Here is a 26,806-nt window from a genome sequence, read left to right as displayed (position 1 = left end):
GTGGGCTATTTATGGGACCAGAACTGTATAAGTAATAATATCCAGACTGATAAATAAGTAATCTATTAGTGTTTCTACTGAATAAAACCTCTTCAGTCAGAAGTCAATAACTATTTTCCTAAGCAACCTTAAATGATCCATCTCATGGTAAGTACGTGCTAATTTTGCATATTGGTTCACTCACTTAAACAAGTTTATAACTATTTGGTAAATATTGTTATATACAGTATTGCAAATAAAGCACTGAGACACAAGTCTACTTTAATAATTTGCATTATCAACACAAGCAATGTTAATCATACTTTCATGAATAATGTGACATAAAGAGCACATTTCTTCTAATTGTCGAATTATAAACACAAATTTACATAATTTTTGAACTTGATGTTTTTGTTTATAAGTGTGTAATGTGTGTCCAAAATACCACTTTCACGCACAGTGCTATTTTTTACATTCAACAAAGTTAAAAATAGTTCAGATTTCGTATTAAGAAGTTTCAAACTCTATTCACATTATGAATATCTCGGAAATCGTAAAAGATGTAAAGTAAGTTAGTTCGGCGAAGAGAAATTCGGGAAAGGAAATATTGAGGAAAACCGAAAATTTACAAAAAAAATTTATTCTTTCCCGGTCTTGTTTGACAATATATTTAATAATCACACGTTATTATTACACATTATATTTCTACTTCTTCACTACATCAACTACTGCTATTTTCGTTTCTCACAATGAAAGAACAATAAACAAATCCCAAATAAATATATGTACATTTTGTCGAGACTGTGGCTAAATGTCTGATATTGTGTGTAACTTCAACCATTTTGAGTAAACCAAAATGGATATTTTAATTCAGTACTAAAAGCATTGCCTCGAGAAATTAGGAAAGCTACAGCAACCATTAAAATCCTCTGACATCGTAAAAATGAAACTTGATTTAAAGCAATTAAAACTTAAGTGAAGTTTTTCGTCACCGCTTTAGCGAAACTTTAAATAAAATCCACTAAAATTTTCATTTTTAAAGTCAAATTCGTTAGGTAATCGAAGTTAAATTCATCATTATTAATTATTTTAAGTTTATTATTTTTTAAATTCAAGAGGAACTATAAACTTAAATCAAAAATTAAAAAACGGTTTAATGCAATTTGCTAGGAAATTTGAATCGAAAACTACAGTTTGATTTCAACTGAATTTTAAAGAAAACTTTCGTAGAGCGATTGACGATGACATATTTAAATATACTTTTTCCTATTTACTCAATATCTTTCCTTGAGACCTAATTATGTCAATATACTATACAGTTATAAGATAACTAGGATGTCATCTTAAAAAAATTAATGTTTAAAATGGACTTTTTATTCCCATTTATGCCTAATTAAAAAATCAAAAAGGCCAATTAATACCTTCCTACTTGCTTACTCTATCATTCATTTCTCTATAATGGAGCAGGTATAGATACCAAGCCCGTCTAACGGCAATCTTTTAACATTATTAATATCTAGTGGCAGTGACGATAAATTTAGGAATTTCATATGTCATGTACTTACATTTCTTTTAATAAAATTTAGGTTTACCTCAGGTTGATAAAGTATGTAATAATATACCAACATCAATCTGTTTTCGAAACTATCCTTCTTGTTGTGAGGTATCCATCTAAGCTGTATACTTACCAGGGATGTGCTTATATAATAATTTTCACATTTTTCACAGTAACAGTAAAGACGTTTTCCTTTGAAAACTTCAATGCAGAAGAAACTATTATATGTATAAATTGTGTTGATTTCAAAGAACGCGCAAATTGAATGTTTAGATCTATCAAAAACAGTTTTAAGTGAAAAATTGATATTTTAGCTCCTACAAGACATCGTTTAAGTCATCAACACTGCGCAAACCAACAAAGAAAAATTTATTCCTTTGAAAAAAACCCTGTACTTTCCTAATGATGCATAGACATCTTAGAAACATCAACAGTCACATAGACCAGCGCGCGCAAAGCGAAAATTACAAAAATATTAAGTTACCATAACAAATAAGCGCAGATATTCCTGATTTAAGACTAACAAACCCCAAATTACAATCTCCCTATCACGACCATCAACCATCATTATGTCGTTTGCCCTCCATTCTTACCTGCCATATAGATAAACTGAAATCCATAAAAAATCGCATCCTCATATAAGTCAACACAAAACAGTACCAGGCTTAATTAATAACAAGCAAATATCTTCCAAAAATTCCTGAGAGAAAAGAAAAAACCGCAAAATCCTGTACGGATCGGGACAAAATCTCGGTAAAAGTCGGGTAAAAGTCCGTCGCGCACACACACTCGACACGTTTGAGGTTAAACTTAACCTATACGCGCGATCGTCAACTGAAAATGCGTTACCAGTGGTACCCAATGGCAGCCGCGTTTCACAGAATCGCGGTTGGCCGGTCGCATTGCGTTGCCATGACTTCACCGCAACAGGTAGTCGTTTGTTTTAGCGAGGGTTCCGCGGTACCATTTCGGGTTACCTCGTATTATAATCGTTGCATATATACACATTTATATATACATGTATATATATGTATATATATAGTTTGCTATATACATGAACGACGGATGAGTCGTACGGGTTTGGGAATCTCAAGCGTGGTTCCGGAGTTTGGAATATGTCTGCCGGGTTGCTATAAATGAGCCTGATTTTGTATTCAATGACCTATTGAATATGATGACAGTTGTTTAAAAGGCCGACCAAAGGGGTGCGCAGAAGTAAGGGTACTGCACGGTTGAGTCGCTCAGTCAGTCAGTCGCTGTTGGGGAATTTAAAGGTATTCCATGGAGCCATCGGTGTGATCAAACGAAACCGATACACCTGAAGAAAATCTTTTGTAAAGCTGGCGTTTATTTCATACATGATAACCTGAGAGATTAACTCAGGTCAGTTTAAGTTAGGACACTTTCATGTTCATTCGGAGTAATAAATGCTACCGCTGGTTATTCCTAGCAATCTCAGTTTCTCTTTATCGCTCGCTGAAGCTACGAGCACCCACCCACTAATTAGAGATCACAAGTCAGGCCATAGTGAGATTTTTGCCTTGGTTGATAATATCACATTTTCTACAATCAAAGTGCCAAAGTACACGAGCGTATTTTCCGCGACGAAATTTCCGCTGAATTTGACGCATCAAAACATAAAGAGGTTTTTTTCGTTCAGTACACTCATACAAAAGTATATAGCGTGTCAATTTGAAAATGAACCATCCTCGATATTTTGGTTCTTATAGAAATATGTAAATATACAAAAATACGTCGATTTTATTTTCCAGGGGACACCCCCCAGCGGGGGTGGAAAAAAACACTAAAATTGTAATTGAGAAGAGGGGTAGAGTTATATCTCATTTGAAAGGTCTTCCAATTACCTTTTCGAATGTAACCGTTTTTTTTTGTTGAGAGGTTTTCGAAAAATCATGTCCAAACCGTAAACAAGATTAGGTATCAACTCTATTGTAGATAAATTATTAATTAATGTTTAAGCGTTCAAAATGTTGTCTATAATTTTCTAAATAATAATAAAGTGTGTTTTCAAACTCCACTCTGACATTCACAAAAAGTTCTATTTGAATTTCCCTAGAGGCAGCTGCAATTCTTTTTAATCTTTCCATATCTTGATGCCAAGTTTTATAAACAACAAATAATTCTTTTCGTTTTTATTTGTCTATTTGTATTTGTAAACGGATTTATTTCATTATTCTACTTGTAAAAAACAGTAAGAATAAGACAATTCGGTTTAAAAAGAACGATAAAATTCTTAAGTTTTTTTGTTAAATTATTATTTATTATTGTAAATTTTATTTCGCAAGTTAAAAGCTGGTAATAGCGTGTTATACGAAAATCTTCTTCATTTGTAACAAGATGAAGGGTTACCACGCTGTTTTCTTCGTCTTATAGAGTGGTTACACGATAGGTTTCCTGGGGAACGAATTGGTCAAAGAGGACCAATTGAGTGACCACCGTGATCGCTCGATTTAACATCTTTGGATTTTTTCCTCTAGGGGCATCTTATATCTGTTGTTTCTCAATGAAAAAAAAAACAGGTAGATCTGGAAAGGTAATTGAAAGACCTTTCAAATGGAGTATAACTCAACCCCCCTTCCAATTTAAAATTTTAGTGGTTGTTTCCATCCCCGCTAGAGGGTGCATGCAATTTAATAAAAAACCGACTTAAACAATGTCCTCCTTGAAAATGAAATCGACATATTTTTGAACGTACTTATAGAAAATGTGTAACTGCACAGTTACACATTTTCTATAAGGATCGAAACTTTGAGGGTGGTTCGTTTTCAAATTGACACGCTGTATACAGCCAGTCACAGGAGCATCAGTACCTTACTAATTGTTCACTTTAAATGGCAGATATGCGTTTATTAATTATTAAGAGGAATGTGTAATCAAATTACGACCCTTTAAACTCATTTAAATTGTATTATCAATTTATATGCTAATATTAATGAAATATAAATATAATATGAAAATATAATTTTATGATAACAAGTAATAGAATCATGCTCACAAGAGCATTCGTACATAGACAAATTACAGTTGTTTTTCAAATCAGGGTAGCCAGGAAATAAGCCTGTGTTAACTTGTTGAATGTAGTACAATTCATAACACAAGTAGACATATCGCATTATACAGGGTGTCCCAGAATGAGGGGGTCAACGCTTAACCACATATTCCTTGGTCAAAAATAAATCGATTCATGGTGATATATGGTACTTATATACGAAATTGCCTCCTTCTGGAGAGACAAGCTCTTAAAGTCTCACTTTTTTTAAAAAGTTTTGTAGATAAGTCGGAAACGGCTAGATGAATTGCTATGAAATTTGGTGTATAATCTTTCTGCTTCTCGGAACACATTCGACGGGGCTTATTATAGTAAAACCATCAGGGGTAGTGGTCAATTGCTACAAGATCGAATGTTAGATACACCAGAACTTTTTTATTCGTTCATGCAGACGGTTGGATTTTTTTAAATGAAATTCCCGGTCAGTTACGCAACTTTTTTTTATCTCTTATTGAATTTTGATTTGGAGCCTCCATTAGCCGAAAAAAAATTAAAATTGTTGATAATGTCAGTCGATACATACCCTTCAGAAGGAAATAAAAACATATATTTATTTTTTATACATAGTTATTTATCAATTGCTAATAGAAATAGACCGAAATAGTAGCGAAGTTTTGCTAGAGTAATAAGAAATTAATTTTAAAGTGACGTCAAGAAGTATACGTTCTCCAACGTCGAACATTTTCACTAGAACTGTACTCTCCCGCCCGTACAGTTTGTCCTACTCTTGTCCTGTACTACTTGTCCTGTACTAAACAATGTCTCACATTTCTAGCGTGTTGTGGCGGTGGCGATATCAAATCTTTCACTCCGTCGGAAATAAAATAAACACAACATATATTCTGTTCTGTTAGTTTAACTCCCTTGTAGACGCAGTTTCTATTAGGACAGATCTTCCCCGCGTTAAAAACGCCGCGGAAAATACGCTCGTGTAGTTTAACACAAAGTTTGACTTCCGCTTTCGCCCACGGTTCCTCCCAAATAATACCATTTGGACGTGGCACAGACGTCCCTCCAATGCACCAAAAGTCAGCGCAACCATGATTTGCATTTCTACATAAATGTGGTAGTTAATTGTTAGTCAGACCGACGTTGAGCTCCGAGTCAGATATGCGCGTTCAAGTGAGTTAAATTTGATCATTTATTTCTCCCCTCCTATTACAAATATTTTTTCTGGTTCTTTCCATAGACGTTGATCTCACAACTCCCTCTGTTGACCTATTGATCTCCCAACACAATTTCCTTCGTTGTTCGTTAACGGAAAGGTCAAGGAGATGCCTATTGACATTGACGTGACAGATTTTCATCTCTATTAACCTGTTTAGTCAAATGAATATCTAATGAAATGCATATCTCACATCATGGTCAATCCCCTTTTCCTAGAATATAATGCAGACTGGGAAATCTGTCTATAGCTAATCGGTACCGCACGTTATTATAGTGTATTACACACCAAGGTTGTGAAACGCACTATTATGCCCTGAACAAATTTAAATCGCAAAGTGCGCAACTCTGAGGGATCTAAGAGATATTTCCACTACTACATTTAACTAGACTATTTAAAATTACAATAAACTTGCCTGCGTTAAGCGTAAATTAAACGCTAAATACAAAAAACGACGTGTCTTGAATCATAACATCAACGATCTGACGTTTCATTTGACATTAATTTCGATGGCAGTCGTAAATAAAACGATAATGGAGATAATGACAACATTATAGCCGATTATCTCGCTAGATAAATAATGAGCCATATACGCATTATTATTAACCTGACATTCAACTATTTTACAAAAAAGGGTTAGAAAACGTACTTTAGAGCCAATTATGTAACAATGATGTCTTTTAAAGTAATAGTAGAAAAAAATATTTAAATATTTTACGGCCAGTTTCATAGATTGCGTAAAACAAATCCGAAAGTTAACTTCAGGAATCAGCGAATCAGAATAGTCTATTTCATTACCAGCTCAGAAAATAGTCTTTTTTTGTGCGTGCGTAACAGTTTCCGATGTTAATTAATTTATATTAGGCTAATCTTATACTGGCCAAAAAATGGAAAAGTCAACTGTAGCATCAAAACAAATATGATAACAGAAAAAAGATGTATCGTTGAAATTTTCTCACAAATCAAGAACGAAATTGCGGGGTCAGTTTTTTATTGTCACTATGAACGGAGGTACCCTATATGGCAATCAATTTGAAACACCCTGTACAGGCCGTTTTAACTAGGACTAAACAGCTCTTTTTTTGAGTCACTTCGTATTTATTTTCAAAATTGTAAAACAAAAACGCCTATTCCCACTTGCTACAAGAGTAAAGAAGAAAGATGACTTCACTTACTCCAAAATTCGTACAAAACGAATCTTTTGCCATCAAACGAACGTAATTTTAAATATTTCAAATTTGATTAATCCAGAAATTTCACCTCAAGATATATTTAGGCTATTTTCCCCACTCTTTACATGCGATTTTACTACACTTAGTAGGCGCTTATCAGTTTAACTCATAGTAACTAATTATAGTCGAACAATCTTTAGATGCTAGTGATGTGTATAGCTTATTCTTCCGGACTGATATCAACTCACATAAAACCAATTTATAATTCCTATAAAAAGATGTTATTGCGGTATATATTAGTATAGGTACTAGACATTATTTAATCTCTTTTTTGTATATACAGAATGTTGTCTGTATATTGCCGAAGCATCAACCAATCAAGATTAAATTTCCTGTAAAAGATCACGGGCAAACGATAGCGTTGCGACTACATCCAAGGTTGAATATCTTCAAACTACTGAAATCGACGAACGACACTTAGCCATCAATAATCCTAAATAACAGATCTATTTTCTGTGAGAAATAGTTTTTTGGAATTTTTAGTATTTATGTGAAAATAGGTACAATGAATATGAAATAAGCAATAAAATTATAAATTGAAAATTGGCAAGCAAATTTGTTGTAATTGATTTGTATAATTGAATTTAAAAAACTGAGCATATATAGTCGCCAAATAAAGCAGAGAATTGAAAAAGTGAAGCAAAAAAAATCGATTTCGCTTTTCAAATATGAGTAAAATTTAACCTGAGTAAATGGATAAAAAAAACTTTACCTATTTTGTACCGAGTGACCGAGTGAGAAGACATACAAAAAATGTATTTGCATTCGAACCAATAAACCATATAGAAAATATATGTCTGACATTTAGCTCACATACTTCTAATAAAGCGAAAAAAATGGTATTTTATAAATTATTAATCCAATTATTAATTATTAAATACACTTAACACTAATAGACTCCATAGATTACGCAACTTGTTGCATTTAAATTAAATATCGTAGGTACATAATTATTGTTAATAAATTATTATAACAAAATAATATTGAAGTAATTCATTAAAGAAAGTAGGAATAAGTGTAGTGTATCTAATGCATTTTTGGTCTAAATTCATATAACACATCCCTTGGCCTGTTCTTAGTTTCAGTCCTAAGAATAATCAATTTTCCGCAAAGATATTCAATTAACAATTATTATAATCAAATAGATACCTATGCTGGTATGATACCAAACCTTGCAATTCTCGCTTAAAAATATGAATAATTTATAAGTGAAGCAAATTAATACTCATATACATAATTGAATTGGTGGATGCGCAGGAATTTTCATATAAGCATTATTAACTTTTTATGTGTATAAACGCTCAAAACATGCACCGTTACAATAGCATTGTGCATTCACTTCTACAGAATTATTTTTTGTTCATTAAATTATGTCAAGCTGTTTTTGAAAAATTAGCGATGTTCCAGACATATTTTCCACTTTGTGTATTAACAAATACATCAACAAGTGAAGAGATTGGTGTCAAGCACAAAAGAAAAGTATCGCTTGTGCACAATTGGAAGTAATTTCTTCTAAACATCTCATGCCAAGTCCCCATCTCATGTAATGATTAATGCTTATACACTTTACAACACAAATATCATATAAAGGTACCTACCTACATGTGCTGCTTATACATATAGATACCTATTTATGCATATCACCGATTTTCTTTACTTAATTGGTCGTCAAAAAACTTCAATAAGTATCTATTTAACTGAATTTATATGTGTTTATTGTTGATTTTCGTTGATATTATGCAGTTTTTTATTTTAACAAGCAAGTAAGCTAAACAAAACCATTCTTAATTTTTATGTTAAATGCAAGTTGACTTCAAATTTAACAAATATATGTTTCAAATTTTTCCAAAATTTTTTGATATATATATATTTCAATTATGTTATCTCCGCCCAAATAAATTGGGTAAAATTATGTATAATAAAGGGGGAAAAGGATTTTAGAAAATTATAAGTAAATATCATTTACTTACCTAATGATGAATTAACAAGTCACCAACTCGTCCAGAAAATTTGTAATCTTCCTTTTTTTTATTGAAATCTTCCTTTTAATAAATAGCTTTTTTAAAGTCTTGATATAATTCACCATTTACATTATCGTATAATTTTTCTGTTAATTTGACTGCCTCAATATATTGAACATCGCATTGTACAACTTTCTAAAGTGTTAAACAAAATTCTGGTAGTCAGCCACACATTGTTTATTAAATTTTTATTTTTATCTGCCCGATCCCCAAATTCAGTAGTTTCTACAAATAATTTTAATTTTGTTTGTAAACAATGTCAAAAAATATTCACTTTTATTAACCAATTATATAAATCAGCAATACGTTGGTTATTCTGTTACTGATTAGTATGCTTCCTATTTGATATTTCAACTAACCGTTCCAGAGAAGTGTATTTTGCACATGTAGGTTAACTTCTTTTTTGAAGGAGTTAAACACTCGGCTGTGTGTGCTGAATTTATATGCAAATAGAGAATGCCTGAAATAATAGTCAAGTATGCGAAGTGATTGTAGTATTGCAAGTTTCCCACCTCGAGATTTAAGTTGTTCTGCTCTGTTGGATTCTTAACGTGACAAAGGACCATGGTATTTAAGTTACTGTAAGACACCAAATCGTCCAAAAATGTTTTCCAAGTTGGATTCAAAACCCAAAAAATTCAAGAAATATTGAATAAAATACATATTAAAATAATATCAGTAAGTCACGAAAGATGTTATTTTAAATTTTATCTAAAATTTTGCCATGCAATAGCTTAATATCCATGTCAATTGTAGAATATCTACTTACTTCATGAATTGCTTCAAGTCTAATGCGTAATTTAGGTACATAAACATTTTTCTCGATCAAATTTAGGTATATATATTCGATATATCAATAGTAGAGGAATAAATCACTATAAAAAGAAAATTATTGAAGTATAATTTGTTTATCACTTTATCCTTAAAATTGCTTTAATTATACTTAATATATATTATGATTAAAAGGCACTGAATCATCCCTAGTGTTTCTGAGAAACAAAATTTACCAAATTTTGCCACCACATCTTTCATATTTTTATTTTTTTTTTTTTCATGTCATATAGTTAAAACTTTACGTTTTAAGATATATTAACAATCCCTTAGATTTCCGGCTTAACCGAAACATCTAATTCACTGTCTTGAATAGAAAAGTTTACATATTTTTGCACAGCTAATCAAAAAGAGTACAAAATGTCCATTGAAAGACATATGTGATAAGTTAGAAAATATAGAGCCAACCTTTCAGATACATCTCACATAATTTTACTTAATATAACTAGTTACATTACATTCAAAATATATAGACATTTTGGCAGTAATTTAATAATAATGATAACTAATAATCTAATATAATTAATTATAATTAATATGGCACTTTCACAAAACTAACTCAATAAGGGGCTCTACTTTATTTTTGCTCAACTCATCATTATAATCAATATAACACTCATAGCAAGTGAGATGTCTATTCTCATGAGTGATTGATGCTTGAACCCAATAAGTTCCTGTGGCGGGAGTTGAATATGATTGTATTAAATGTTTATACAACATAAATTTAGGAACATTACGTATAGATACAACATCTATATTTTCAGGTATTTTAAATAAAGGAAATTTGTTTTCAGGTTGCATTTCGTAGGTGCCCTAAAAGTAAAAAATTATACCTATGCACGGACATAAGTCACTGAAAAACTTACCTCAGGAATTGGACATCTGCATGGAACTTTATCTTTAACAAAATGCTCTGGGCATGTCTGGTTTGCTGGTAAACCAAAACTGCACAAATCTGAAAAGGGGCACGAGCCTATATTTGCAATACAAGGTATTTCAATCCAAATGTTGCCTATTTTCCTCTTTGCAACCAATGTTGCCTAAATAAAGTAATACCAGTTAAATAAAATTATGTGATTTAAAATCCTAGTGCATGTTACCTTAACAGGGCTGGTTATATTCAGATCGGACGTCAAAGAACCTGATACATATACATAACCATTTTTTATTTCTAAGTGAACATTGTCAACTGTAACGGGATAGTAGACATTTTGATTGCAAGGTTGCATGCCATATATTTTGATGTCATTGGAAATCTGAAACAGGACTCTGATACTGGTTAATACTAACACTATTTTAAAGTAATTTGATAGACATAATCTGAAGTTTAAGAATGTGGCATTTTAAAATTTGAAAAATTCTGGTAACTTCTGATGTTCTTTTATCACCTTCAGATTATAGGTATATGTATTATATACTTCAGATGTATGGAACTGAGAAACTTGAGATTACTAATAGTAATTTTCTGAAAAAACCTTAAATGAAATCCTGCCTTGTCCTAATCCTAGGGATATGATACTTATGAGGTTTTTTCATACTTACACTCCTACTTTACTCAAGTTGAAGAAATAAAAACACTGAAATCTTTTAAAAAGGCCTGATAGACTATTTATTTTACATCAGCATGATAATAATCTGTGGTCAAAAAGTCAAAATGTTAATGATGGTAATGGTTATGATCAAACGAAAACAAGATGAAAAATAAAAGGTAGCTTACCACAACTTTATAATGAAACACAAATATTAGAAGCAAAGCTGGAAAGGTATTCATAATTTAGTTTCAAGTCTATTAAGTGTTGAAGAGTTAAAGTAAGCCCTCACTATCTCTGTATGACTTCATAGTACTTAACGGTATATTAAATATGCCTAATCCCAGCACCCTTTTGGTTCTAAAATTAATAATGCATTTTGAAGAATTAATTAAAAGCTTTAATTGTATTAATAGGTGATAATTACTTTACAAAGTCTAAGCACTCCAAATTCCAAGCTGAATATCTGCATACATAGGTAGATATTATTTATTAAAGCATGTTTAACGTAGATGACAATAAAAGACACAAAAAATTAAAAGAAATTTAAAAAATATAATAAAATAGCATAATAAAAAATGATATATAATAATAAAATAAAAATGAATAAACTATAAAACTGAAAAAAAGGAACACAATGTATTATCTGAAGCTTTGTGTTTGTTATTGTGCAATTAGTTGACATGTCAAGATAGATGGCGCTGCAATCTTAATATCGTAGCGTCACCTATTTTATCTTGTGAATCCCAGTTCAAATGACTATTTTGGGGAAAACCAAACTGGCAATTTAAGACTCAAGATCAACAAAAATCAACATGGATTGCATAATACCTATCAAAAGGTTCTGAATCGCTTTTACGGTCGTTGTCGGCCGTATGGTGAATGTATCTAGCGAAACAACTTGAGTAGTTGTGAAGCAACCCTAAATTAATAATAGGGACAGATAAGTAACAAACATAGGAAATACATTAGACTATTATGGCCCATAGACTTTGGACTGTGACGTTTAGAAGCCTTTTGATTATAGGAGCGGTGGAAAATAAAACTTCAAATCATAATTTGCTATAATGCCTTATGTATTATATTTAAATTTATTAATAATGTAGTAGACAAGTGGTTCTAGTTTTTATTTATCTCTTGTCATAACTCTAAACTAAATTTATATACTTTGCATTTTTTGAAATAACTCAAAAACCAAAAAATGATTTTGAAGTTCTGTTTGTGTTACAGAATGACTTTCTTGAATGTACAATACTTACTTAACCAAGTTTATATCTATTACCGCTTACAAGATCCCTATACTGGCCCTGCTTATATTGGACACAATGTATATTCATTTATCTTTAATATAATTTTAATGTTACACGTGTACAATATAAACTATAACAGTAGAAATTGTTGAATAGATACTAATGTAATGACATCAGTTACACCCTACTCTAGAACTCGAGAAGATGAAACGAAAGCCCGATTTTTAATCGGTTGTGCGAGGTGAGAGGGCGCTCTTGTCGGCGTCTTCAGCTTCAAAACCGATTACCAATTGGTCGAGAGATCAAGATTTGGCCGTTTCGTCCGTAGGCTCCCGCCATCCGCCATTTTGATTCAAAACTATCGGTGTTTTTTGTTGCTTTTTTCTTGGTTTATGATTATAATAATTATTTAAACATTAATTATTTCTTTGAATAATAAGACCAATCATTATTTTAAAGAGCAAACATGGCAATGGCTGATTCTAGTCCCAATGTGGGACTCCAGCAAGAGAATGTGCAAAATTCGTTAGAACATAAATACAAAGAATTTTTTGATGCGGTAGATGAAGTTTATAGCCTGTTGCAAGTAAGTTTGAGACTTTCTAGGAATTAGTATACTAGTTCCTGTTTTAGTCTAGCGGATAACAATTTTTCCTTGGAGATTTTACTAAGTATGCTTTTCAAAGATCTGCCTATTCCAATGTCCTTTATATTCCTATACTTTCCCTTCCTGTTTTCTAAAAAGTCCCTTGTCGTGACTAGAATTTAGGCACTACTAACCCACTTGAAAGGCATAATGAGTAAAGTGTGCCTGTGTATAATATAAAGCATAATGTGTAAAGTGAAACCTGAAAATCCTGTTGTTATATTTATTTTTATAAGGCTTTTGCAAAATGAACAAAAGCAACTTTTAAAGAATATAAGCAAGCAAAAATTATCCGATTATTTTAAAGTACAACTGCTATTTATTAAAGTATTTCTCAAACAAAGAAAATTGGGCAATAAGTACTGCTTATGCTATACTCCTACACTTTCTCATAACTATTTCTTACTTTATCCCATAAATCATTCTCAACGAGAGACATATTTACTAAATACCACCAAAATTTAATTTTCACTTTACATTACTACATTTGATTGGTACCTATACATAAATTTTCTATTTTTTTTTCCAGTCGCAAAATGCTTTACAGATCAAGCAATTAAGTATGCTGGCCTCAAAACTAAAAGAATTGAAAAATATTCCCATCCCACAAGGAAAACTACCAGAATTCATAAACTGTGTTTTGAATTATATTGAAATAGTTTTGACTTTCATTTCCACTTTAAAAGACTACAGCAGGCAAAAAGAATTAGTGCTATATTTTTTATATATGATTCCAGTAAGTGTTGTATCTATTGGAGTTTTTATAACTTTTTTTTTAATTCATGGATCTACACAGTATTTTTTCGACAAGCCAGAGGTTATTCGAGAGTTTATGAAAGACGCTACAGTTAAGATCTTGGAGCTGTTTCTGTTTGGAAATTTTTCAATCATTAGTAACAGGGAATTGCTGGGCACATTTAACTCAATTGCTATCAAGTCAACTAAGGAAGCTCGCACAGCAGTTGCTGAGAAAACATTGTATTATATGTAAGTGAAGCACTGCCACTTCTACATTTTTTTATATGTTGAGTTTTTACATTTGTTCAGGTATAAATTAATAGATTCTCTATCCACCTATGGAGACTATGGATTACAAGCTGATATTATGGAAACATTGTTTAGAATTTATGGTTCTCACATTCGTGGCAAAAAAATTAAGTATGATCTCCTCCCTGGATCTGCCGAATTAAGTGAAGAATTAACTACAAATATCTCAAGTGACAATTTTGATCTCCATGTGAGACACTGGCTAAACAAGTTTAACCAAAATTCATCATTAATTTTTACCTTGCCTTGCCAGCAATTAATTTTTGGTAATGTTGCTGTTAAAAACATCCAAGAAGTAATATTATTAAGATGTGGGGTTTCCTTTGTTTTAAAATTATTTATCACTTTTTAGTTTGGACCAATTACATGGCTAGATTTTGATTTGAAGGAACAAATTATTGGTTTCTATATGGAGGGCAAAGATTCTTCTTGGAATCGAGTTATTTTCTTTGCTAGAAACATTAGCAATGTGAATGTGAATAGGCAAGTGTCACTTTGATAAGTTAGAATTAGAACGTTTCTTTATGTATACTCAATTTAGACATTATACAACGGACAAAATATTCAATTTCCAATGATAATAAGTTGTATTTAATTAGTAAATAGTATTCACAGGTTCATTAAAATTCATGTTTAAATTCATAGACAATTCACCACATACAACAAGGCAACTACAGTGACCATGATTCTTTCAAAGCCCTGCATTAGCGAAGCCATGGATTCTCAGGACTTCTGTAATTCTTTAAGTAAAGAATTAAAAATTGTTATAAGCAATGAAGAAAGAGACAAAATTACAAAACTTATTTCCCATGTTTTACCAAAAATTTTCGGAGATGTTTTTACGGTAATTACATCTTATTAAAATTCTTTTGGAATGTCTTAATTTTGTATTTCTTTGTTTTTTTCAGCATTCTTCCTCACGGGTTTCGCAAAAGTTGAGTAAGTATTTCTATATATTTTTCCTAGTTATGTTCTGTATAAGAATTTATATGTTATTGGTTCTTTTTAAAGAACAAGTTTACAAACCATTACGAATGAAGGTCTCCAAAAACGTATCCCGTCGTAGATCCGTAACAGATGTTGAAAATTTGGTAAGTTTTCTTAAATTTTACACCTTTACCTGCTGTATGTTTGCACACGTCAATTTATTTGACATTTTACAGAATGTGTTATCGAGAAGCACAACATCCCCTATACATACACCCCAAGGAAGTATATCTTTGCCGGAAATAAAATACTCATGTTTGGCAAAAGAGAGTGTTCCGTCAACGTCAAGGGTAGGTTTTCTATATACCAGCCAAATGTTGCGAAGTTTAATTTTGAACAGTTAAATTAGGGAGTGTACTATATTCTTATGTACTAGTCCATATACTGATATTTAACCACTTTAATTGGGGAAACTAGTACAAAATAATGTATAATAATTGTATACTTTTTCTACCCTACTAAGTGTCTTTATAGTAGTATGATGATACTATGTTTATTGTGCATTAAATTTGACGATAAAAATTACTATTAGTACACCAGTTTTCATACTAAATCAAGTTTTTGTAGTTTTAACAGTTTTTTAAGATATTTGTATTGAAACTTGACACTCACTTGAGTATTTCAAAAACGCAATATTAATAAAATTAGGAACTTTATGAAAATTGTTCTCTGTGACCTTTATTACATTTATCTTATTGATTGCTTTAAATTTTTTATTTTAATTTTTAGTCCCTCTTCAGTTATAGCAAAGAGCATGTCCAGCTAGCGAAACGATCTGAACAGAATGGGGAAAGTTGCCATAATTGTTCCTTTGTAAGTTTACAAATTTCCTATATTTCTCAAATATTTTGTAATAGTTTTAATTTAAAAAAAGAACAATCTGGATTCGGTATTTCAGGTATTAACCGAATTTTCAAGAACGGATGTAGCGTCAGACCGTGCCAGTTTAATACCTTCGCGCAATTCTGAAATGTTTTCAAGTAAAGAAAGCAGCCATAATGCCACACATATATCACGAGTTCAAAGTCATGGTAAGTAATGCCAGAATTCTCTGGTCTAAGATCTAGTTTTTCAAACGTCTAGTAAACTTGGCAGTAAAATAATATCTACAACGAAATCGTTTGAACATACTCATACGCATAGATTGTAAATTTGAATTTTTTCCCAATATTGTTAATGCGATCTCACTTGTCTTGATATTCACATCAACGTTTTCCAGAGCAAGTTCAAGACAACATAGTGACTTCTGATCTTGCCTTTGAAGACGATATTCCATTATCGTCGACCATAGAAATTATTTCGGGTAATAGTTATTTACATAAAGAAAGCGCAGGGTGAAACTACCACACGATGATTGCAGTTGACCGATATCGGCTCTGCTCGTAACAACTATTTCTCTTTTGTATAGGATAATGATCTTGTCTATATTTTCTAGGTAATTGTCAACGATCTCATAGTTGTTCGTTGATAGCCGAAAATGTCGAATTCAAACATTCAGAAATGTTTTCTTCATCTCCAGTTAAACGATCCACCCATAGCTCTCAATTGCAGTTAATAGAAAATACTTTCTGCTCATCTCAATTTGATATTGAGGATCTTAAAGGAAATAAAACATCGGTTTTTAAAGCGTCTGAAGAAATTGTATCCGATAAATATGAAACTGCAGTGGAGGATTTAATCCAGTTAGAACTGGAAGATGCACTACATTATCAAGAAATACCGCGTTTTGACATAGTTGAGAGAAAATCTAAAAAAGAAACAGTTACCATAGACAAGAAAGTTACTGAGGAATCAGATGTCTTTCCAACTATAAAGAACGTCCCTTTAGCCACACCAACAAATGATCTCTCAAAAGATACCACCAGTCAAGATTTATTTGCTATCACTCAAAGTAGCGAAGCCACTCATAAACTTTCTGTAAATAACTCCAAATATATTTTCGGTATGCATACGCCTGAAAATAAAAAGCCTGAAACTCAAACTTCCTCAGAAGACAGGAACCTTACTGAACTGAGTATGACAGTGAACATTGGCGTTGCTTCAGATAAGCTGTATTCAGAATTAGATCTCCCTGCTGATAAAAAGGATAAAGTTCAAAGCAGCGAAATAGTAGAGGTATTTATCGATTTGACTAAGGATAAATCAGATGTTGAAAAGCACGTTGAAAAATCAAATATTGAATCGCAGCTTAAAAATATAAGCGTTGATGCTGATGCGATTCAAAATATTACTAACGCTGAGGTATTACCGATATTAAATAATAAGGGATTACTGGGTGTGTTGGACAAGAGTTCCAAATACAAGTATGTGGATAAAGGTTAGTATGTGAATTTGAATTCAGATTCAAAATGCTATATATTTTGCAATTGTGCGTGCCAATGGGTAAAAGTAAAATTACGCCCTTAACTGTATTAAGGCCCTCTGCTTAGCATTGGACCTCAAACTTCGGCTATGGGCGTAATCTTCTTTCAGCCCTTTGCTCATAAATACCTATTACTGCACAGTTCGCAAATGCATGCGGTAAAGTGTCTATACCGTACACTCTTAAGAAAATTGGTTTATCTTCAAAAATCGTCTGTTTCTCTTTTGGCTTTGCTTTTTGCGTGCAATTTTAAAGGAAATACAAAAACGTCTCTTTTTAAAGCATCTGAAGAAGTTATGTCAGATAAGTTTGAAACTGCAACAGAGAATTTGATTCAGTTGGAACTGGAAGCTACACCACATTATCAGAAAATTTTTGAAATAGATGGAATAAAGTCTCAAAACGAACCAGCTACCACAGACAAGAAGGTTCTTGAAGAATCAGAAATCTTCCCAACTATCATGAAGGTGTCTTTAGTCACACCTGTAAATCACGTCTCGGAAGGTGCTACGGGCCAAGATTTAGTTGCTGCCACTCAAAGATGCTGTGGCAGTTCTAAAATTTCTGCAAATAGCTCTAGAGATATTTTCGGCATGCGTGCGCAACAAGATATAAAAACAGAATCTCATATCTCAGAAAACAAGATCTTTATTGAACTAAATCAGGGAGTTAACGTTGGCGCTGCTTCAAATGTGCAGTTTTCAGAATTAGCAGCCCCTATTGATGGAAAGGATAGAGTACAAAACAGCGAAATAGTAGAGGTATTCATCGATTTGACAGAGGATGAGCCGGATGTTGAAAAGCAGCTTGATAAACCTGACATTGAGATGCAACTTGAAAATATGGACCTTGATGTTGATGTAATTCAAAATGTTACTGATGCTGAGGGAATGCCGGTATTGAATACTCAGGAATTGTTGGGTGTGTTGGGCAAGACTTCTACACATGAATCTATCGATAAAGGTTGGTATTTAAGCTTGTTTTCACCTTTATCATATGTTTATTCTTTTAATGTTACTAGGTAGGGCTACTAATGTATTGATGAAAGGCAAACAAACTAAAAAATGCCTAAATTTCTGGTGAATTGTTTGTTTACAATGTTATAAAATTGTTAACTGAACATTGCCTAGAGTTCTTGCTGATGCATGAATTTTTCTTAGGTGCAATGAGTCCGAAAACAAGTGAACCCTCACCGGCCGTTATCGTAATTAACGATAAATTAAATGTCCCAGCGAAATGCGTTCAGAAAAAACCTCGTCGGTTAATAAAAATGGGCAAGAAATTGTTTCGTTTAGATAACCTTACAACTAAAAGTAGGACATCTGATGAAGGGCCAACAATAAAAAAAGTAAACAGTAAAACTGCAGATGCTTCAATGAAGCAAACTCGAGCAGCTGTTATGAGTGAGTGCACCTTCACCCTCTAGTATAATATACTACTGCAACATCCATTTCGTAAAGTCAGTGAAAAACTATGATAAAGAAAGTAGTCTTAAAGAAAATTGAAATACGAGTCGAAACGTCGTTAACTTTAGGGTTGATATTGTCTATAGCCAAAAACTGACTTCATACAATTGCATAAGAAAGTAATTTTTGTATCTATTTTTGTTAATATTATATTATTCATATATAGATACTTTAGAAGAAGTGCAAGCGATTAACAGCATTCAGAAAAAGATTGACCAAACCGCTGTTTCCGTAAATAGTAAAGTTATGGATAATAACTTAACGGAATCTCCAACTCAAGCGTGTGTCACTGTTAAGGGTGAGTTGTGCGCACTCTTTCATCGTCTTTAGTAATTCGTACGGTTTTTTTTTGTTAACGTTATATAATTGGCGTTTAGACAAAATAGAAGAGTTACCGTAAACGAAGATTTTTATTAACAGTTTGAACCACGAATATATTTTTGTTAATATTATTTAATATTTAGATCATTTAGAAGATGTGATTCAAAGCGTTCAGAAAAATGTTGATCCAGATGAATTCGGAACGAAATCCTCAAAACAAATACATAACACTTTTAAAAGTGAGTCTATCCCGTAATAGAAGATTTTTTGTGATTCGAACCATGAATGTCGTTTTGCTAACATTAATATTAATTGGTATTTAGGTCATATAGAAGAAATAATCGACAGCGTTGCCAGAAACGCAGCAGAAAGTTCTATTTCTCTAAATAATGAAACTGACAGTTATTTTGTAAAGAAATCTCCGAAACAAACGTTAGCTGAAGAAAAAAAGGAGTGGCACTACAATTGCTCTGCAGCACTGACAAATTTTGCTAAAGTACCTTTACAAAATTTAGATGAGCTAATTACCAGAGTTGATATAAATAAGAGTGGCCGTGAATCCCAAAAACATAACGAAACTAGAATTATTCACAGCAAAAAAAGTACAGTTGAGGAGCCAGCGGAAAAGACCGATATTATCATTACAGGTGGCAATTGAAATCGAAATTTAAAGATTTAGTTACTTAGTAAAACTGCAATGTTATGGTTTATTTTCAGATAACGTAGATCCCAATTGCTACAATCCTCCACAAATTGAAAGAAATTTTATGTCATTGAGACTTAGTCCCAGGGCAACTCCTCATCCAACAGAAAATTCGGAATCCGATTTCGACTTCCTGCAGAAAACACGAAAATCTCAGCAAACTAGTCAAGAATCGCGGGTGAGCGATTTAATTTTAAAAAAATCTGCGAAGCGTTTAGTCAGCAACGATAGTATAGAAGCATTACATGCCGAGGATAGTGAAGGTGAGATTTAAGTAGAAAATAGAGATATTAATCTTAAGTAGAAATTATTCCTTTGTTTCAAATATTTTACATCTAACCTGTTCTTAATTGGCGGATCCAAAATCCATTAATCATTAATCATTATTGATGGCGTCAGAACACACAGAGACTACCAAAGTATTTGTCGTCACACAATTAAAATTGCAACACTATGGTTTATTTTCAGATAAGATACATCCCAAATGCAACGATCCTCCACAAGTTGAACCAACTCTTAAGCAATTGAGTATTATTGTTAATCGCATGGTAATTCCTCACCCAATCGAGAGTTCGCAATCCGATTTCGGCTTTGTGCAGAAAACCTACATGTCTGAGACGGCTAGCTCAGAATTAGGCATGAACAATTTTATTGTAAAAAAGGCTGCGAGGCCTTTAGCCAGCGACGATAGTATGGAAGCATTAGCTGCTGAACAAGGTAGCAGATTTAAGGTACAAATTTGAGTTTTTTTAATATTTTTTCTTTATGGAAGGTCAAAAAGTAGAAGATTGCCCTAAAAAGAGTAAAGCGCTGAATGCTAGTTTTAACTCCCTGTCAAAAAACTTAAAAAAGGTAAGATATTTTTGTTATTTGAATCTATTTAATGTTGATTGTATACATTGTCACTTAACAGTCTTTTAAATTAAACGTAAAATTAAAATCCAAACTGAAATTTCAGACAAATTTTATGGAGCACGTAGATAATAGCTCAATTGTATCTGGGTCGCCTACAATTGTTACAACATTGGCTGCTATTCACTACGCTAACACTGAAGGTATATGGAATCCATTTTGCAATGACCTAATAAGCTAACTAACTGAATTATAAGATCTAGCAAAGAAACTCTAGATTTTAATTACTGTGCTTGCAAGTTTCCCAGAAGATTAATTTTTTTCGAAAATAATGTAATGTAAAATTATTTGCACTTATTAATTTTTACTTTTGCTTCACATAAATTGACCCGAATCAATCTAATGAAAATATTCTAGAATTTTGTCTATTTTATTTATTATTTTAAACTTGACATTCTTAAATACTATTATCAGGTAAGGCAAGAGAGTTTATGAATTCCATAGTTGCAAATTTTATAGGTGGTTCTCCGAAAGAAATTACGGATAATAGTCCATCCGTTATTGCTGCACACTCAAGACTTAATACTGAAGAACAAGTAGGGGCTGTTACACCTACGTGTAATGGTACGTTTTTACAGAAAATTAAAAATAAAGCAGATAAATAAAATTTGTAGATTATGATGTCATTAAAACCATAAATAACTTTTCGAAAGTTCAGCGAAATTCAATAATTAATGGAAAGGAAGTTGATACTCGACTTATTTCGAATGAAGGTAGTGGAGATGCATTGAAATTTATCATAAAATCTGCAATTTCACTCTCGTAGGTGTATATGCCCAAAAATCTCCCCCGAAGAAGTCCAATTCAAGCAAAATTCAGAAAGTCAATTCACCTGTTCTGACAATAAATAAAAGCCCTACAGCAGTGCTGAATCGTTTAGACTTAAAAACTAAAAAAACGTGTGAAAATTATATAGAAACTGATTCCGGGATAGATGAAATATTGCATTTGTGGGATAAAAAACAGGATAGTAACAAAAATGAAAAAGAGTCTGATAAAACTGGGGCCAATAGTCGGCGTGTTCTCTACAAAGAGGGTAGCTTTTCATATTTAGATGAGATGGAATGTAAGTAACAAAAATTACTGTCGAACTTCAACAAAACCTTGAAAATTAATGTGGTTTATATATTTTTGTAATTTTGATCGCCTCTGCGTTGCAACGAACTAAAAATAACTATATAGCGTTATCAAAATTGACAAAAATTAGCAAACTTTAAGAAATTCATTTTCGATTTTAAAATTGTACTAACTTTTAACATTTTCCTGAAAACCGAAAAATTCTTCGAAAACACAGTTCTTAAAATAAGTCAAAACTAATTCTTATGGAGGTATCCAAATCATTACCTATTTAATCGTGTTTATATCTCTTACAATATCTAAAATCCCAATTTATGCATCACCAAATATACGATAAGCATTTCTGTTGATAATATGATAAAATGATAGAACTTTTTCTACATTAAAATTATGCCATTGGGTAGTGACAAGAACTACACCTGAGATGTCTCAAACTCCAGAACCTATTGAAGTAAATTCAAAGAAAAAGAAAACTAAAAGGAAGCAACAGAAGTACGAGTTGTTATCGACGAAGGAAACAACTCGCAAACATGAATCGCTGAGAGCTAAAAAGAAACGACAAAGTAAGAGAATATTTATAGTACTATACTTTTTTGAACACAGATTACAGATATACTTGAAACATGTATAGAAGTAGTCTATCTTCTGAATGTCATAGATTTGATTCTTATAAAACGGGCTAAAATGGAATTATTTTGACCCGTGAAATTCTATGTTTCGCATCCAAAAAAAAACGCACTGTATAGAAGTCATCTTTTAGGTATTAAACCCCCATCTCTGCTCTACGATCCTGTTGCTTCTAAAAACCTTCGGGAAATATTTGAAAAGACTTGCGAAAACATATTTAATAAAACAGCACAAAATTGCCGTCAAGTAGACCCTAAGAACAGGACTTTCGGATTTGGCGATCTGGATGTTGCTGTCAGGTATTTTCTTAATTCAATTAATATATTTACATTTTTTTACACAAGTTGCTTAAGATGTTCTGAGCAGTCTTGAAAGAATACTAATCAACTTGGTTTACTCATTGATTTATTTTTCCAGCTTTTTCGTAATTCTATTAAGTCAATCCTCTAAATTCTTAGCTTGCTTGCCTGAAACTTCTTTGACCTCAATTTAAATAGGGTTTGTCTTAGTATATTTTTACCTAATCTAAAAATTTATCTAATGATAGCCGTAGTAGCTGTAATACGTATTCTGTTAATAAATAGGGGGGTTGAAGAGTCCAGAAATTCTCGTCATACGCCAATCTCGCCTGCCAAAATTATGAGCCCCAAGAGTCCCCAACTTCCTGAACTGAATACTCCTCCGGATTTAATCTGGCCAGAAATCGAAACTATGCCAAGACCGGCGATAAACGTTCTACAGCATATTGTGGTAAGTAAACGTGGATTGATTTTATTGTACACCTATTCCTCCATCTTATAATTATTGTATATATTTATGCGAGGTTTTAAGATAATTGCTGCCACGTAAATTTTGGGACACTCTGCATAGGTTCCGAGTCAAACTTCCAAGCGAACACTTAACTTTGAACTTCCTCCTCCTCTGGAGAGTACGCCACCAAAGAAGATAAGACTGGATGAAAACATTTTACCTTCAGTAATTCCAGTGGTATCCAGCCATACATCAGAAATAACTGGTAAGTAATGTGTATGTGATTTCGTTTTTTTGCGCCTAGATACCCCATTCTTTATAACTTTATTTAAAATCATTCACCCGAACTTAGTAACTCGTAATTAGAGGAAATTTAGATTTTAATTAAAGATCATTTCGATTATTTCGAACGCTATTTTTAAACGTTTCCAAATTACATAATAAGGAATACACTTATCTTCACGATGTATATGTTTTCATGGTCTGGACTCTATTAGTTAACTGTTTTGCCCATCACCTGTCAGAACAAAATTTACAATCTGTGAATGCTGTTTTATTAAAAGTCTTGTTTCATTAAAACCCAATATTTTGGTGCTATCTACGAACTTAGAACTGTTATCACTGTGGGGATTCATTACAAAAATATTCGCTCAGATAATTGCGTGTTTTTGTGTTATTCAATACCCTAGTAATAAAAAAGAAATGAGAAATATAAAGTAATTACCAAGTGCGATTATAAGAACTATACTACCTAAGAGACACTTGTTTTTTCTTCATTTTAGATAGAGCACTCAGTATCATAACATACGTATGCACTTTGGCAAATCAAAGAAATGAAGCTGCATCTACAAACCTTGGGATGATAATGGATTTTATCGACAGATTAAAGCAATAGCTATTATTTCAGTAACTGAATCGGCATTGTTTAGATTGTAACCACTATTTAATTTATTATTGTTTTTTTTTAATCATTGTTATAATTTAAAAAATACCTTATTAAGTACGTTTAAGTGAAATCTTGTTTCTATTGGTATCAGTAATAATATTTATTTTGTAAATTTATACTTTTGTGTTTTATTACAAATATCTCGGCAGACCAATTCGGTCGTATAGAGTATATCCAAGACAGAGGCTGTAAAACGAAGCATCACTTTGCTTGATAAGTATGGGATGTAACTCCTAGTTTTATGTGTGTCAAGTGCATACTTAGTGACGCCATCATTATTCGATTTTTATTTGTCCTTTAACTTCATTCAAATAGGCTGTTATATAGCTCCTATAAGTTGACATTAAATGGCTTTATCTATTTTTGAGGTTAAGGTTGTCTTCTTCGTGGATACAGTTGTATTTCATAAACTTAATTTTTGTGTTTTATTACAAATATTTCAATAAATGGCAGGAGAAAACCGACTTAAAATAGGACCACGCGAAGGCCAGTCTTACCCCCTTCATGTAGTTTATTGCGGAAACTGCACTATGCCTATAGAAGTAATTATCCAACCATTTGTATTAGTCCTTTTGGCACTTTAGAACTATATTTTGTGCCAAAGTCAAGCATTGTTGACAATATTTTTGTAGTATTGCGAATATTATCCAGAATATGAAAAGTGTAAGCAGTGGCTGGAAAAGAATTTGCCATCTGAATTTGAAAAAGTCAAAATTGGAGATGGCAGTGACACTCCTGCTGGAGAAGAGGAAAAAAAGCGGCAGAAGCGAGGGGGCAAGGGAAATATTAAAGCTAAGAAGAAGGAAGAGGGCCCTAAACAGGTTTGTATATTTAGGGCACCCCGAGGTAAGAAGAAATCAGTGACAGTGGTAACAGGGCTGTGCACATTTGGTAAGCTCAGAGCTTTCAATGTCAAAAGCTAAATTAACTCTGAATGCACTTTTCAGATATAGACTTAAAAGTTGCAGCAAAATTTTTTGGGCAAAAATTTGCTTGTGGGTCATCAGTTACAGGTGATGATGAGATTGTAATTCAGGGTGATGTTAAAGATGATCTGTTTGATGTTATCCCTGAAAAATGGCCTGAGGTAACTACATATTATATTACTTAAATGTTTCTATTATTGTTTCTGTTTTAGATTGAAGAAGATTTAATAGAGGATCTAGGAGATCAAAAGAGATAGGTTAAAAATATATTATTTATTATTGTATACAAAAATATAAATAATGAGCTAATAATAAAACCTTTTTAACTGGAATCATCTTCTTGCCCAGTTTCCTCTTTGTTTTTAAATACACCCGGAAAATGTTCCTGTAATATGGTAAAAATCTGCTGCATTTCTTCTTCTGTCAATCTTTCATCAGTCTCTTCAACTATCTAAAACCTATTTTTGAGTAGGTCAATAATTATTAGAATTTTTCAACTTACAACTTGAAGTTCCAAAAGTGATGTGGGTGGCGTGTTTATCATCATGAGTTTTTCAGTTTTGTGTAAATTATATGGTTCTAAAGCCTTGAGACATTTGGCTATGACTTCAGGGGTTTGACTTTTGCATGGTGTTTCTTCCAAGTAACGTAAGGTCTAAAATAAAATTCCCATTAAGTAATAATGTAAGAAAACTAAAGCACTGCTGTGTAACTGAATATATATATTTATCACCGAAAAATAACTTCCTAAGGGTCTGAATATATCCTTTATATTTCCACTGCCCCTATGTTTTATCTCACACACCTAGTCAAAGCACCAGCTTTATTTGTTTTAGTGCTAGATGTATCAGATAATAAGAGTGAACCATAATAAGCAACTTAATTATGAATAGGCATGGCTTTTTTTGGGTTCATCCTTGTTTCTTTCATTTAAATTGACATGGCCAAGTGGTGTTTTTATGATAAATATGTATATGTATGGGGGTTTGTCTTGACATACTTCATATGTAATAGTAGCTAATTGACCCCTCTGTTTCTTCTTGCTATCTTTAATTTTTTGAAGGTGTCTGAGGACTTCAAAATTGCTCAATGTGGCACTATTTGAATTAAGGCTAGAAGGGTGTGATATGATGTAAATAAAAAAAGAACAATTGTTAATTTGAATATCATACTCATACTTACATTTCCATTTTTTATATAAACTTGAGTTAGGAAGAAACAATGGGAAATTTTCTGTACTCGGACTCAAATTTCAAAGGCAGTTTAACTTCAACTTAATTCATCTTATATATCTTAGTTTGGTTACTTATATTGCTTTCTCTGTCCGTAGGTTCAATTTCAAAAGGCTAGATGGAGCCTGTTTGAGACAGCTGATTTTGACATTGCTAATCACCTGAATTTGAC

The 26,806-nt window shown here is 32.3% G+C and overlaps 5 protein-coding genes across 7 annotated transcripts in view; 2 read left to right on the top strand and 3 right to left on the bottom strand.

The window, feature by feature from the left end:
* LOC136411423 (rho GTPase-activating protein 20-like) overlaps window positions 1-2,409 on the bottom strand; it is a 131,430-nt gene extending 129,021 nt beyond the window's left edge. The window contains exon 1 of the mRNA XM_066393984.1: window positions 2,128-2,409. The gene's annotated coding sequence lies outside the window, so the exon portion shown is untranslated. The remainder of the gene's footprint in view (window positions 1-2,127) is intronic.
* Window positions 2,410-9,925: 7,516 nt separating this feature from the next.
* On the bottom strand, window positions 9,926-11,961 carry LOC136411494 (ganglioside GM2 activator-like). 3 transcript variants are annotated; one of them, XM_066394084.1, is made up of 5 exons: window positions 11,810-11,961; window positions 11,571-11,742; window positions 10,954-11,109; window positions 10,720-10,893; window positions 9,926-10,666 (listed from the first exon to the last, which is right to left on the bottom strand). In XM_066394084.1, exons 2-5 carry the CDS (start codon window positions 11,622-11,624, stop codon window positions 10,400-10,402), a joined length of 651 nt encoding a protein of 216 aa, XP_066250181.1. In that variant the 5' UTR covers window positions 11,625-11,742; window positions 11,810-11,961; the 3' UTR covers window positions 9,926-10,399. The 3 variants fall into 3 exon arrangements, with proteins under 3 accessions (XP_066250181.1, XP_066250182.1, XP_066250183.1); XM_066394085.1 differs by lacking the exon at window positions 11,571-11,742 and having other exon boundaries at window positions 11,810-11,952; XM_066394086.1 differs by lacking the exons at window positions 11,571-11,742; window positions 11,810-11,961 and adding an exon at window positions 11,396-11,414.
* Window positions 11,962-12,964: 1,003 nt separating this feature from the next.
* On the top strand, window positions 12,965-24,592 carry LOC136411419 (uncharacterized). The gene is made up of 29 exons (XM_066393975.1): window positions 12,965-13,218; window positions 13,808-14,014; window positions 14,075-14,265; window positions 14,326-14,620; window positions 14,678-14,808; window positions 14,971-15,169; window positions 15,234-15,264; window positions 15,337-15,416; window positions 15,489-15,602; window positions 16,042-16,125; window positions 16,211-16,343; window positions 16,748-17,629; window positions 18,380-18,637; window positions 18,835-19,077; window positions 19,307-19,438; window positions 19,605-19,700; window positions 19,785-20,108; window positions 20,179-20,427; window positions 20,633-20,881; window positions 20,937-21,016; window positions 21,123-21,219; window positions 21,536-21,640; window positions 21,691-21,789; window positions 21,843-22,142; window positions 22,558-22,716; window positions 22,914-23,079; window positions 23,365-23,530; window positions 23,651-23,795; window positions 24,313-24,592. Exons 1-29 carry the CDS (start codon window positions 13,099-13,101, stop codon window positions 24,423-24,425), a joined length of 5,448 nt encoding a protein of 1,815 aa, XP_066250072.1. The 5' UTR covers window positions 12,965-13,098; the 3' UTR covers window positions 24,426-24,592.
* A 264-nt stretch (window positions 24,593-24,856) lies between these two features.
* DENR (density-regulated protein) lies at window positions 24,857-25,734 on the top strand. Its single transcript, XM_066394301.1, has 4 exons — window positions 24,857-25,018; window positions 25,109-25,367; window positions 25,424-25,563; window positions 25,615-25,734. The coding sequence occupies exons 1-4, from the start codon at window positions 24,923-24,925 to the stop codon at window positions 25,657-25,659; spliced, it is 540 nt and encodes a 179-aa protein (XP_066250398.1). The 5' UTR covers window positions 24,857-24,922; the 3' UTR covers window positions 25,660-25,734.
* Window positions 25,661-26,718, bottom strand: Polr3I (RNA polymerase III subunit I). Its single transcript, XM_066394302.1, has 4 exons — window positions 26,585-26,718; window positions 26,403-26,514; window positions 25,905-26,057; window positions 25,661-25,853 (listed from the first exon to the last, which is right to left on the bottom strand). Exons 1-4 carry the CDS (start codon window positions 26,590-26,592, stop codon window positions 25,725-25,727), a joined length of 402 nt encoding a protein of 133 aa, XP_066250399.1. The 5' UTR covers window positions 26,593-26,718; the 3' UTR covers window positions 25,661-25,724.
* Between the last annotated feature and the right edge of the window lie 88 nt (window positions 26,719-26,806).

Source organism: Euwallacea similis, chromosome 10 (genome assembly GCF_039881205.1).
Source record: "Euwallacea similis isolate ESF13 chromosome 10, ESF131.1, whole genome shotgun sequence".
Taxonomy (NCBI): domain Eukaryota; kingdom Metazoa; phylum Arthropoda; class Insecta; order Coleoptera; family Curculionidae; genus Euwallacea; species Euwallacea similis.
This window is presented reverse-complemented; position numbering and strand designations above follow the sequence as displayed.

What these genes read in the sequence shown, in the direction of transcription:
- Polr3I (XM_066394302.1), bottom strand. An exon ending in TAGCTACTATTACATATGAA is followed by an intron (nt 26,058 to 26,402) that starts GTATGTCAAGAC and finishes ATTTTATTTTAG; the next exon opens with ACCTTACGTTACTTGGAAGA. An exon ending in CACTTTTGGAACTTCAAGTT is followed by an intron (nt 25,854 to 25,904) that starts GTAAGTTGAAAA and finishes AATAGGTTTTAG; the next exon opens with ATAGTTGAAGAGACTGATGA.
- LOC136411494 (XM_066394084.1), bottom strand. Translation starts at nt 11,624, where the DNA reads ATGAATACCTTTCCAGCTTTGCTTCTAATATTTGTGTTTCATTATAAA. An exon ending in ATATAACCAGCCCTGTTAAG is followed by an intron (nt 10,894 to 10,953) that starts GTAACATGCACT and finishes TACTTTATTTAG; the next exon opens with GCAACATTGGTTGCAAAGAG. An exon ending in GCAGATGTCCAATTCCTGAG is followed by an intron (nt 10,667 to 10,719) that starts GTAAGTTTTTCA and finishes TTTTACTTTTAG; the next exon opens with GGCACCTACGAAATGCAACC.
- DENR (XM_066394301.1), top strand. Translation starts at nt 24,923, where the DNA reads ATGGCAGGAGAAAACCGACTTAAAATAGGACCACGCGAAGGCCAGTCT. An exon ending in ACTGCACTATGCCTATAGAA is followed by an intron (nt 25,019 to 25,108) that starts GTAATTATCCAA and finishes ATATTTTTGTAG; the next exon opens with TATTGCGAATATTATCCAGA. An exon ending in TCCCTGAAAAATGGCCTGAG is followed by an intron (nt 25,564 to 25,614) that starts GTAACTACATAT and finishes TTTCTGTTTTAG; the next exon opens with ATTGAAGAAGATTTAATAGA.
- LOC136411419 (XM_066393975.1), top strand. Translation starts at nt 13,099, where the DNA reads ATGGCAATGGCTGATTCTAGTCCCAATGTGGGACTCCAGCAAGAGAAT. An exon ending in GAGAAAACATTGTATTATAT is followed by an intron (nt 14,266 to 14,325) that starts GTAAGTGAAGCA and finishes ACATTTGTTCAG; the next exon opens with GTATAAATTAATAGATTCTC. An exon ending in TGTCAAAAAACTTAAAAAAG is followed by an intron (nt 21,017 to 21,122) that starts GTAAGATATTTT and finishes CTGAAATTTCAG; the next exon opens with ACAAATTTTATGGAGCACGT.